Source organism: Parus major, chromosome 3 (genome assembly GCF_001522545.3).
Source record: "Parus major isolate Abel chromosome 3, Parus_major1.1, whole genome shotgun sequence".
Lineage (NCBI taxonomy): Eukaryota > Metazoa > Chordata > Aves > Passeriformes > Paridae > Parus > Parus major.
This window is the reverse complement of record NC_031770.1, coordinates 1,499,642-1,511,451: the sequence shown is the minus strand read 5'-3', so window position 1 is coordinate 1,511,451 and position 11,810 is coordinate 1,499,642. Positions and strand designations below refer to the sequence as shown.

Sequence of the window (11,810 nt, the reverse complement as noted above, 5' to 3'; positions counted from 1 at the left end):
GAATTGTGTGTGTGTGCTGTGTGTCTGTGTGTGCTGTGGGCAGTGTGCACTATGCATGTGTATGCTGTGCCTGGCTGTGTCTCTGTGTGTCTGAGTGTATCTGTGTGTGTGCACTCTGTGTATCCATGGCTGCTGTGTGTGTGTGCATTCTGTTCCCTGTGTAAGTGCAGTCTGTGTGTGGGATGTCTGTGTGAGTGTGCACACACGTGTGTGGCTGTGTCCCTGTGTGTGTGTGCACACATGTGGCTGTGTCCCTTTCTCTGGGTGTATCTGTGTGTGTGCACACACATGTATGGCTGTGTCCCTTTCTCTAGGTGTATCTCCGTCTCTGTGTGTGCACACGTGTGGCTGTGTCCCTTTCTCTGGGTGTGTCTGTGTGTGGCTGTGTCCCTTTCTCTGGGTGTATCTCTGTGTGTGTGTGTGTGTGTGTCTGTCCCAGTCCCAGCCCCGGTTACCTGCAGTCGTCCCCTCCGGTGCTCACCACGAACTTGTCGTCGTGCGAGAAGCGGATGTTGGTGACGTGTGCCGAGTGCCCAAAGTACCGCTTGTGTTTGGCCTGTGGGACAGGAGAGCAGCTCAGGGCTGGTGCCAGGCACAGTCTGTGCCCCCAGCCATCCTGAGCCCGAGGCCTTTTCTGTCCTGGGAGCTGCCTGTGGATGGGCCGTGCTGGTTTGGTGCTGCAGGAGCTGCCTGGGGCACAGCCCGAGCACTCTGGATGCCGTAGGAGGTTCCTGAGGATGGCCCACGCCGCTTGGGTGCTGTGACAGCTGTGCCAGGGGTTTGGGAAAAGCAAAAGCTGCTCAGGTGAAAATCAAACAGGCACTTACAAATTTCTCTGTGCATGGGAAGTCAAACAGCTTGACCAGCCCGAAGTCATCTCCTGTGACTATGTTCAGGCCAGCGTGGGTCACACAGGCACAGTTGACATCTGCTTTATCTGCATTTCGTGGCCAGATCCCAATGACTTCATCTCCAAGAATGCTGTCCAAAATCAAGGTAAGTGACATGCATGAGACCATAAGACCTAAAGCCAACACAGGTCAGTAATAAGAAATTGCTGCATTTAAAATAAATATCCCCTCTAAATGACTGCCCTGGGCTCATCACGGAGACCATCTCACATACAGCATTTTTATGTGATTCTTAAACAATCTTTATCCATTAATCCTTAGGCTTATTTCCCAGGAAACCACTGGCATCATTCTACACCAGCACCTTGTGTAGCTCTGGTCTCCATGAGCCTTCCTCTGGGATTTCTGACTACACTGTTCCTCAGCCATGAGCTCCTGACTGAGGGAATGCTTGTCTGGATGTCCACTTGTTCTCAGAAATAGCTGTTCTGCCCTGGCTTCAGTTCTCTCTAATCATTTACCCACAGAGTTACTGCCAGAGGCATCTGGCCCCTCCCAGCAGCTGTCAAGAGTCCTCTGAAACGGTGAATTTGGGGCAGATTTTTGTGCCAGCAGCACAGTCAGAGTAGGAGGATTCTCATTTACCTTCTCCTAGCCCCGCCTGGTTCTCACCCACTGCCAGCTCTGCCTTTGGCCTGTCCCACTTCTCACAGGAGGAGCACAACCACAGTTCTGCAGTGCTGGGAGCAGATTCCTGTGTGCATCCACATCAGGAACTGTTTTAATGACACAACAATCAAATGTTTCCAGGCTTCCATGCTGCTGGTGTTTGCTGATGTGGGACAAAGCTGCCTGGAGTGGCCCAGAGCTGTGTGAGGGGCCTGCAGTGAGTGGCAATGAGCCACTGTGGCTCTGTGACAGCCCCTGGTGTAATTAGCAGCACCAATTACCGCAGACACCGAGCAGCCACGGCTGTGTGTAAAACCCAGGGGTGTCAGAGCTCTGAGGAAGCACAGGCTGGGTGTGCTGACAGGTTTGCCAGGCCCTGGGGACGTGTCAGCACCGACACAGCCAAAGCTGGGAGCTGGCCCCAGTGCTGGCCCCACACTCCTGTCGGGTGGTACCTGGTCCACGTGGCCCAGGTGATTTTCTCTATGACTGCAGGGTCTGTGATTTGCTTTCCCAGTGGCACCTCGTGAACTTGACGCTTGTAGGCACCTGTGGATACCTGAAAGTGGGAAAGGGAAAAACCTGGAAACTCTGGTACAAATACATCATTTTCTTTAAGAGTTCCAGCAGTCTTAACAGGCTTTATCAGAAATTAACCATCTAGGATAACATTATCTTCTTTCCTCATTATCTGGAATTCATCATGTGCCCTATAAAGGAATAACAAAGTTACAGGATGATGATGGAAGGAGATGTTCACATGCAGAGCTGACAGATTTTCTCTCCTCTACTTTATCTCAACCTAATTTTACTAAATCAGAAACATTTCTGAAGGAAACCTCTTCAAGTCAACAATTTAATTAAAACAAATTAACCCAGCTCTCACACACATCCCAGCCTCAGGGAGGAAGAGAACTGCTTTCATATGGTTATAATCCACAATTTGTGTTTAGTATTGTTCCCATTCCATTGATGTGGGATAATGCTTTGCCCTTAGCACAGCTGGAGCACTCCAGGGGCTATCCCAGACATACCTGGATGTACCTGCTGTCTGCAGAGAAGTCCATCTGTATGACAAAACTGGCAATGTCCTTGCAGTAGCCAATTCGGTTTAGGGTTGTGCCTTGAGTGAGATCATAAAAATCCACAGTATGTTCTTGTGAGCCCACTGCCAGAAACCTGTTATCTGGACTGATCCTAGACAATAAAACGTGGGATGGGATGTCACTGGCTGGTTCAGTGCAAGATTTGCATTTGCTAACGTGACAGTAACTTTTTTTAATGGAAAACACAAAAAACCTTCTATCAACAGCAAGACTGAGCCCAACCCCAAACTTGACACTTAAGAGGAAGACTCAGGATATCTATGACAGAGGACAGGGATGGATGGGATAGTGGGAAGGAATTGTTGCCTGTGAGGGTGGGCAGGCTCTGGCACAGGGTGCCCAGAGCAGCTGTGGCTGCCCCTGGATCCCTGGAAGTGTCCCAGGCCAGGTTGGACGGGGCTTGGAGCAGCCTGGGATAGTGAAAATGTCCCTGCCCATGGCAGGGGGTGGGACTGGATGAGTTTTGAGGTCCCTTCCAAGCCAGCCCATTCCATGTCTCTGTTCTGTATTGTCTGTGGTTAAATGATGTCAACACATGGAGTGTGCAGAGTGACAGCAATCCTCTGGGAGTCAGCAACAGGAATTGCAATCTGCAGAATTCATTCCCATAATTACAGCTGTGCAGTGTGGCTGTAAGTGAATTAAAGCACCACCACAGTGCCCTTCACCAGCTCTCACAGCTTTCAACAAACACAGACTTACAAAACCTCTGCAAATCCCCTTGGCACTCGAAGGCCGTTTCCTTGAGCGTCATGTTTTGAGCACCTCCTACCTGATGTCCTGAATTGCAGATTTCCTGTCCCTCTTCTTGCCCCAGACCTTGAGGCTGTTGACCAGCAGGACGACGAACTCTCCGTTCCTCATGCCGATGGCCACCATCTCTCCGTCGGGGCTGTAGGCAGCGCAGCGCGCGGGGTGCCCCAGGCTCACCTTGTTCACCAGCTTCTGCGGGGACACACGCAACAGGCTCACACCTCCCCAGCACACGGACAGCTTCCAAACACAAAGTGTATAAAACTTGCTTAATTAAAAACAAATCGTCTCTGTTTCCCTCTAAACATCAACCTGAAATGTCACACCGAGACTCGCATCCCACCAGGCATATGTCGCTAGGCAGACTTCAAAATAGAGATGTGATTCGGATGGGGGGTTCATGTTTGCATTATTTTGTAGACTGACATCCACTTTCACACCAGAAAAGGGACTTTTTAGCAGGAGCTGAAAAATCTATTTCCTAATTTGTTTCAAGGGTGGCTTTGACACCTTCAGCAAACTGCTGATTGGCACAGAGCTTTCCAATTCCAAACGTCCTAGAAAGCTCTTGCATTTTCACCTAGCTGCTTGTATTTATAATATATTCATTTTCCTCATTCAAATTAGTTCCTGATAGCTCAGGTAACAAGCTTTTGAAAAGGTTTATGCTGGCCAAAGTGAGCAGAAAGCTTTTTGGTGGTTTTTTTTTTTTTTCAAATGTTTTATTTGTTGTTTTTAAAAATGGTTGTTAGTCAGTTTGGCTTGGAAAAATCCCTGAGGCAACATGCAGAGTGTTCCAAAGGAAGGCTCTGAAGGGGAGGGAGCCGTGCCTGCCAGGAAGGCAGAATGATGGCCAGGGGCTGTGTGTGACAGCACAGTCTGTGTCACCCAGACTGGCAATGTGGAGCTAAAACGCTTCCTTGATCCCCCAGGCTGCAGATTTAGATCACAATAAGCGATGCCCAACAAGAGGCACTCCATGTGTGTGTGCTGGTGAGTCCCTGCATTCCTCTGGGAGTGCTGCCTGTGGGACACCTCTCCTGCACCAAGGATTCACCTTCACACTCACAGCAAGGAAAGAACTGGGGCCAAACAAAGCCAAAACCTGCTCTCATTCCAGGGCTGCTCAAAGGCACAGCTGGAAAAACGGGTGCTTGGATAAAATGTTCCTTTGTAATCACTCTCTCACGTTCACGGTACTCACTTTGTCCGACAGGTCCCAGATCCTGGCTGTTCCATCATTGCTTGCAGAGATAAATATGTCTTTGGAGGGGTGAGTTGCCAAGCCCCAGATTTCCCCTTCCATATGACAATCAATTAACAAGTTTGAAGCAGCATTTTTTTCTCCTACTTCAAGGATTTCTCCGTCTTTTGTTCCCACTAAGATTTTCCCCTGTTTGTAGGCAAAGAAAAGGAGAAAAGGAGAGAGGTGGTCAGTGTAGCAGGAACTGCCATGGTCTAAACTGCCACAGCTTCCTTGGCAAATACTTGGAAATGCATGAACAGATTAAGTTTGTAATTGGTTAATGGCTACTTGATTGGAAAGATAAAACAACATTCCTCAGAGCTGGTGTTATCGAGGAATGTGTCGGATTCCTGGACAAAATGCAATAGAGACAACTAATAATGGCTGGGAGGTGCAGCATCACAGCTCCTTTCTCATTTACAATTCAAACACATGCAAGAGTGACTGCAGCAAGTCAAATCACTCCGTTATTTCCACTTTACCAAAACTCACAGTCTCCCAGTAACTCCCAGTGGGGGTTTTATAGAACAGAGAGAAGCTCAGGGAAGCAGCTGAGGCCGCTCCTCACCTTGCCCCGGCACACGGAGCGCACGCACTCGATGAGCTGCCCGGTCTCCAGCTGGAAGGCTCGGCACCGCTTCATCTCCTGGTCCCACAGCTTCACTGCTCCTCCTTCCTTCGTGCTGCAAAGGAGGCCTGCTCTTACCTGCAGGGCTCCTTGACACACAGACATCCCAACAGCAATTTTCTGCTTGAATCACAAAGCATACATTGACCCACCCTCCACTCGATATCAGGACACCTCGTTATGGTGCAATGGGAAGTAAAAAATAAAACAATTAAATGCTTTCACACTTTGTGTTTTAAACAGCACCGTGATCTGTACAAACCAAACTGTTCTCCTGCCACTAATCTCAAATCTCTGTTTCTTATGGTAATCTCAGCACCTGCAGCATCTCCACAGGGAAAGGCTGTCTGTGGCTTGACAGAACAAAAGAAGGGAGCTCCACTTATGGCAGGAGCTCAGGCAATGAGAGCTTATCCAGGTGTTTGGATCAATCCCAAAGAGGTTCAGTGTGGCCCTGCTGCAGAACTTGTGCCACTGTGGCCCTCAAGTGTCCTCCTTTAGTCCTTCACTCACTGAGCCACCTGGGCAGGTTATGCAAAACTGAGAGCGAAACAGCTACAGCATAGAGACTGTTAATCTCTGGGGTGCTGGATAGACAATGAAAACAAAAACCACACAAGAGAGACAGAAGTTGGGCACTTTAGGAAGATCCTGTGTCTTACGGCCTCTCCTTCCCTCCAGTGACAATGAGCCCATCCCGCAGAGTCGTGTACATGGTGAACACCGGTCCCGTGTGAGCCTTGGCCACCAGCCTGACCAGGAAATGATCCTTCCACACGTACACATCTCCATTGATGGCACCAGTGAACGTGAGGTTATTCTGCAACAGACAGCAGCAATCTCTGATACAGCACACACCTCGGCATTTTTGTTCAGCTTCAAGTCAAATTCTTTAAATTAAATTTAAAAGTCCTTGACGACCACACTGGGTTGTCACCACTGGTGGTATCACGTCAAATACCATTAGCAGAAAAAATGATACGTGAAATTACAGAACAGATTAATTAAACAGAGTTTAAATTAAACAGATAAATAACCAGCAAAGTAAAAAACAAATACAACAAAACCAAAAAAACCCCAGGGTAGTAGGTGTGCACAAAACTTAATAGAAAACATCCACCCAGTTGTGCTCAGGAAATTCAGGGAAGTATCTCAAGGTGCACAAGTTTTAAATCCACATTTCACTAACGAGCACTGGGTTGGATTTCAGCAAAGAAAACTGACCCTTGCAGGTTTAATACAAAGGTAATGTAAAATCCTGTAGCAGGTAATTTGAACTCACTGCTCCAAAGGCAACAGAGAGCATGGTTTGCATTTTGGCATCTTCCATGGAACCAATGACTCCTTTCTTGTAGAGCAAAGCGCTGCCAGCCAAGGTCCAGAACTTCATGTGTTTGACCCCCACGGACACGAACTGAGTGTCGGAATCTGGGCGGAACTCCACAACAAAGATCCTCTCCAGGTGTCCTCCCCTGCTGGCAACTTTAGCCCCTGGTTTAATCAGGAAAGGATAAAAACAAAGCTGAATTTACCTGAGGAATTCAGCTCTGATATGATTTTATCAATTAAATTGAGCTGGTATTGGATTAGAGATCCCAGATGCTGAAAGCTGCAAATCCCAGCACTATTTAGTGTATCAAACATCTTAATGCAACTCCCAAAGTCCCTGGTTATTCCATTGCACCCCACAGATTTAGGAAATGCAGATTTAAGGCCTTCACAGCACAGTCTGTCTCCTGGGTCAGTGAAATAACACAGAAATGTTGGCTATCATCTGGTGAAAAATGCACAGGGACACACTAATGAGCTGAGGCACTTTTCCTCCCCCCTCCACCATTTCCAAAGATAATTCTTTTCTGGAAATTACTTCCCAAAGGCCTATCTCCATCTCGGTACTTGCAGTGTTTTGGGAAAGAAAAAATTTCCCTAATTTCATGTAATTTTATGTTAAGCATCATCCTTTCCTTAATTTCCACTGACATCAGGTGTTTACAACTTATCTTCCTGTTCATATTTTCTAGCCCTTTGCCATCTTTAACTGATTAACTGGGATACTCAGAGTGAGGACACAAAAGTCCAAAGGCTTGAAAGGCAAAGGCAGTCATTGTGCACAGCTCTGTTAGGCTGAAGGAATGTGATTTCCCCCTGGTTTTTACCTTCTTGCCACCTCCAGACGGTGATGGTGTGTTCTGGGTCGACTCCCACCGACACCAGAAGTTTGCCAGTGGCACTAAAGTTCACGTAATTGACCCCTTTGGTGTGGAAGCAGCGCAGCATGGAAAGGGTTTGCTTGCTCATGGCATCCCATACATGAATTGTGGGGGTTGTACCTGCGGGCAGAGAGAGGCAGAAAAACACAATGAATTCTGGAGAGCTTCAGTGCAAAGCAGGCATTTTTCAAGAACATTTAACCTGGACAGACATTAGTTGGGGGGTTGGATTTGTTTGAAGATTAGCACTACTGGGAAACAAAGAGAAACCAAAATAGCTCGCAAAACACAGGGAGGGAATCATTGTAGTCCATGAAGTCAGACAAGTTCTAAAAGAACAACGTAACATTCATGAAGAGCTTCATGCAAAAGAAATTGCCTGCAGATGTTTCACTTGTATCCATGGTTCACACAGATACAACGAGGCAACATGGAACTCGTACAGGACTCTGCTAAATTCACAAACAAATCAGCCTTACCTGGGAATTCTGTCATGTCACCTGCATTGTGAGAGCAATGGCAAATGAGGAAGCACCAAGGGAAAACAATAGGTGAAATAAGTCATGTGACTCGTGCTGAAGTGCCAGCATCAGCACCAGAAGGAAAACAAAATTAAAAACTTGGGAATGGATATGGATTAAATCAACAAAACAAAGAAGCAGGAATATTGTTGAACTTTTTTGGGTATATCGGCTTTTATACACAAATATTGCAACAATATTTAGTACTTTTAAGTTTTAAAAATGATATCTAAAAGAAATGTTAAAGGCATGCAGGTTTTAAAAAGTGTTAAATTCAGAAGTGAAGTGAATCTCGAGTTATACCAAGTATCACCCCAACTCAGAAGCACTGATCTCCTGAGGCCTAGAAAAGGACCTTTAGCCTTTCCCATGTCACAGAAATCAGCGTTTTGCACAGCTCTGGCACCACAGAGCAGGTTTGGGTGCTCCCTCCACATTCCAGCTGCAGTGACCGTGCTCAGGACAGGCAGCAATGGTTTGTGTTTGGCACTGTGTTCATCACTGCCATTCCCTGCCCCTGTCCTCAAGGTATGGATTCCATTCTCCTTCTGGAATGGGCTGAGGAGACGCTCTGACCCCGCTCTCCTCCATAAAGTTAATTATTCCAGCATTAGGCTGAGAGGCAGCAGATCCTTCTCAAGGCTTGGGACAACTCATCCTGCATTCCCCATGGAATGTGTGCTCCTGCAGGACTCTGCAGGTAAACAATAAACACACAAATAACACGTGGTTTCTCAGCTGGCCCCTGGGACATGCCCTAACCTCTGCTGGGATCTCTCTCTGTTCCTGGCCTTTTCTGTACAGCTCCTGTGTTCCTGCAGAGAAAATGATGCTCAGTGTATTCTCACTGCTAAACAGTGCCTTGAACACAAGAAGGAAAAAAAGGAATTCTATAAATCAGATTATTGAGATGATTAGGCAGTTTATCAAAGCTTGCCTTCTGAAATATGATTACACTACAATTAACTCTAAAATCCAATCACAATCAGAAAGGGAATTGAAACAGTAAGAAAACCCTGGAGCTTTATTACTTCTTCCAAATCAAAGAAAAAGTGAAATTCCCCCACAGAAAAGGCCCAAATAAATCAGTGGCCTGAAAAGAGTGAGGAAGGTTTGCCGTGGGGGTCACGTACCGATCTGGCTGGTGGCCACCACGTTCTTGTACTTGGGGTGCTGGTTCACCGTCAGGCACAGGATGTCATCAGTGTGCTCCAGGTAGAAGCTCTGGCTGCCTAACAACATCCAGAGAGGATTTCAGTCACCACAGGAGCCAGGGAAGAGCCACCACAGAAGCCCAGAGTGTTTGGGCAGCCTGGTACAAACTGTGCGGGGAGGAGGGGCCGCTGAGGCTGCCCTGCTCTCACCCCCAGGCACCGCTCCCAAACGCACTGTGCACACAACCATCAGCACACACCATGGACACTAAAGCACTATCTGGGAAATAAATGATCCAGCCAGCCAGGGAATCAGCCCAAGAATCAGCCCACAGCCACCAAAGAAACACCAAAACTGCCGATGCAAGCCCAGGTTTCCCAGTGAAATCCCAGTGAACTGAGGGGGGAAGCAGAGGGAAGGACAGATGGAGCCATCCTTGTTTCCCAGCCCACAGAGGCTGTCCTAGGACTGGAGTCCCCAGAGGCCACCTACAGTGGGTTTGTGCTACTTACCAGGATGAAAAATATGAGAAAGTCATGGGAATATTAAAAAGTTCAGACTTTTGGTCAAAACCATTTTCCTTATAAAGCAATTTTATCTCCAAGTACTGTTTCAAGTGGAATTACCAGTGGAGAGGTTTTGGACAATGCCTGCTGCAGCTGTGTGGAAAATAATGTCAGCACCATCGTTCAGGTAATGGAGGTTGTTACGACAGTCAAATCCTCTGTATCCAAACACATGGTCTAAAGCCAGCTCCTGGCCCAGGAAAACAAAGAGAACAAGAGTGAAATGAAAGGAAAAACAAGGAGATTTCAGAGTCTGGACCACTCAAGGACAATTTTAAATTATACAAGTACAAATATCTTGTAGAGACAATAGAATAACAAAACAATAATTAGTTATCCCCACTCTGCTCGTTTATTGAGGCACAACATTATCAGAGGCTATCAACAACTTTTAATTGGTCAGCTAAAGCACTGCACTTATATTATTTTCTTTTTTAATTACTCAGAGGGCTATAAATGTTCCAGTTCTTTAAATTTCCATTCCAAACAGATACAACTCACAGAACAGGTTTGATTTTATTGCTCTTCCCCTCACAGTTTAATATTTATATAGGCTATCAGATATTTTAAAGAAGCCATCTGTAGAGTTTTCAAAAATCATTCTCATAAATTACCAAATTTCCACAGACCAAATTCTGACCTTAAAGTCCTTCAAGGAAGCCAGGGCAGGCTATAAGTAACTCTGTAATTAAGACATTAATCAAAGGTGTAATTGCAGCTTACAAGGAGCAGTTGCCAAGGAAATTTCCTGCAGGAACCCAGGATGGTTAATGGATTGCTGTCAGAGCTGCCTTGGAGCCCTGAAGCCAGGCTTAATGACTGTCCCAAACACAATCACAGCTCACTGGGAACAATCCCAATTCACCACAGACCAAGTGGTGCAAATTGTCCACACAGGTCACAGAGTATTCCTTGTTCTGCATATTATGAGGGACTTCAAACAAGTTGTTTGGGGAGAAGTTCCAAAGTCAATGAGCAAATTCCAGCATTCAGAATCCTGCACAGGATTTTTCCTGGGCCAAAGTGCTGCTTCGGGGTGTATTTTCCTTGGGACTGAGCAGGGAGCATGGGAATGCACACACACTGTGATTGTACCTGCCCTTCACTGAGAGACAAACCAGGGATGGATTTCACCCAGCACATGTTACTTATAAAGAAATTTTATAAATACTAATCCTCACCTCAACCAGTTTCTTTTTTTTGTTGACATTGTTCTTCTGCAGTTTCTCAGGCTGAGGAGCAGCTCTGCTCACGGGTGGCCTGAAAAGAACATTTAAAAAAGGAGACAATCAATATGTTTGAAAGTAAAACACAGTCTTCAAAACCACAGCACATGTGAGCAGCAAATGGACAGTTGCCCCTGTATGATTTTTTTCAGGGTTGTACAATAAACTGATTAAAATCCAGGACTTTAGGAGAGAAAGAGCAGAAACATTGATGTAGACTTTGTGGATGAGTGGCAGAACAAACAAAAGACCCCAAACCATAATGGTTTAAATCCATGGAAAAATCCTTGACTATGAAATGATGGCAAATTGGTGCTTTCAGAAATGATCTGAAGCAATTTCTGCAGCTGGCAGTTGACCTCTGCCCGGCCTTGCTGCTTCTGAGAAACCCCATCCCAAAACCTTGACATGGCTTCAATAAAATCTTCTCAAAATCATATTAAAGATAAAATGGTTGTATTTAAATGCACAAGTCATTCATCCAAGGGAATTTGGGAGACTGAGGCCAGCAAAGTTTTTTGATATAATTATAGTTGCTAAAAGTAGCTGAAGAGACAAATGCAGAACATGGGCTGAGACAAAATCTGATGTGTGCAAATGGTCTGTAAGGCCAGATAACCTCTGCTGCTGCTGTTGATCCTGCTGGGAAAAGAGGGACAGAGCTAAGGGGAGCGCTTGGAAAGCATTCCCAGAGTTTACAATTCCAGTAAAATGTGACTTTGCAATTACATTCCACATGCTGTGAAATTTGTTCCCGTCCCAAGACCGTAACTACCAGTAATTCCCATTTTCCAAAAAATTAATTGGAGAAGAATGAAATCCCTTTTGTGTATAGGGAGCTGCTTCTTCTGGAGCTGGATTTTTCATGGAAGGTATTAA

General features: G+C 46.1%; 1 protein-coding gene across 6 annotated transcripts in view; it reads right to left on the bottom strand.

The window, feature by feature from the left end:
* The window catches only part of EML6 (EMAP like 6), an 85,653-nt gene that overhangs the window by 405 nt on the left and 73,438 nt on the right, over positions 1–11,810 (bottom strand). For 2 of the 6 annotated variants that reach the window (XM_015621138.3, XM_015621139.3), the window contains exons 31-44: positions 10,887–10,965; positions 9,766–9,895; positions 9,118–9,216; positions 7,943–7,963; positions 7,410–7,583; positions 6,536–6,744; positions 5,916–6,073; positions 5,194–5,308; positions 4,584–4,772; positions 3,399–3,619; positions 2,555–2,717; positions 1,976–2,079; positions 828–981; positions 456–556 (exon numbers count right to left, since the gene is read on the bottom strand). In XM_015621138.3, the coding sequence (XP_015476624.1) occupies positions 456–556; positions 828–981; positions 1,976–2,079; positions 2,555–2,717; positions 3,399–3,619; positions 4,584–4,772; positions 5,194–5,308; positions 5,916–6,073; positions 6,536–6,744; positions 7,410–7,583; positions 7,943–7,963; positions 9,118–9,216; positions 9,766–9,895; positions 10,887–10,965 (1,917 nt within the window). The remainder of the gene's footprint in view (positions 1–455; positions 557–827; positions 982–1,975; positions 2,080–2,554; positions 2,718–3,398; positions 3,620–4,583; positions 4,773–5,193; positions 5,309–5,915; positions 6,074–6,535; positions 6,745–7,409; positions 7,584–7,942; positions 7,964–9,117; positions 9,217–9,765; positions 9,896–10,886; positions 10,966–11,810) is intronic. The other 4 variants (XM_015621143.3, XM_015621144.3, XM_015621140.3 and 1 more) reach the window with 3 other exon arrangements.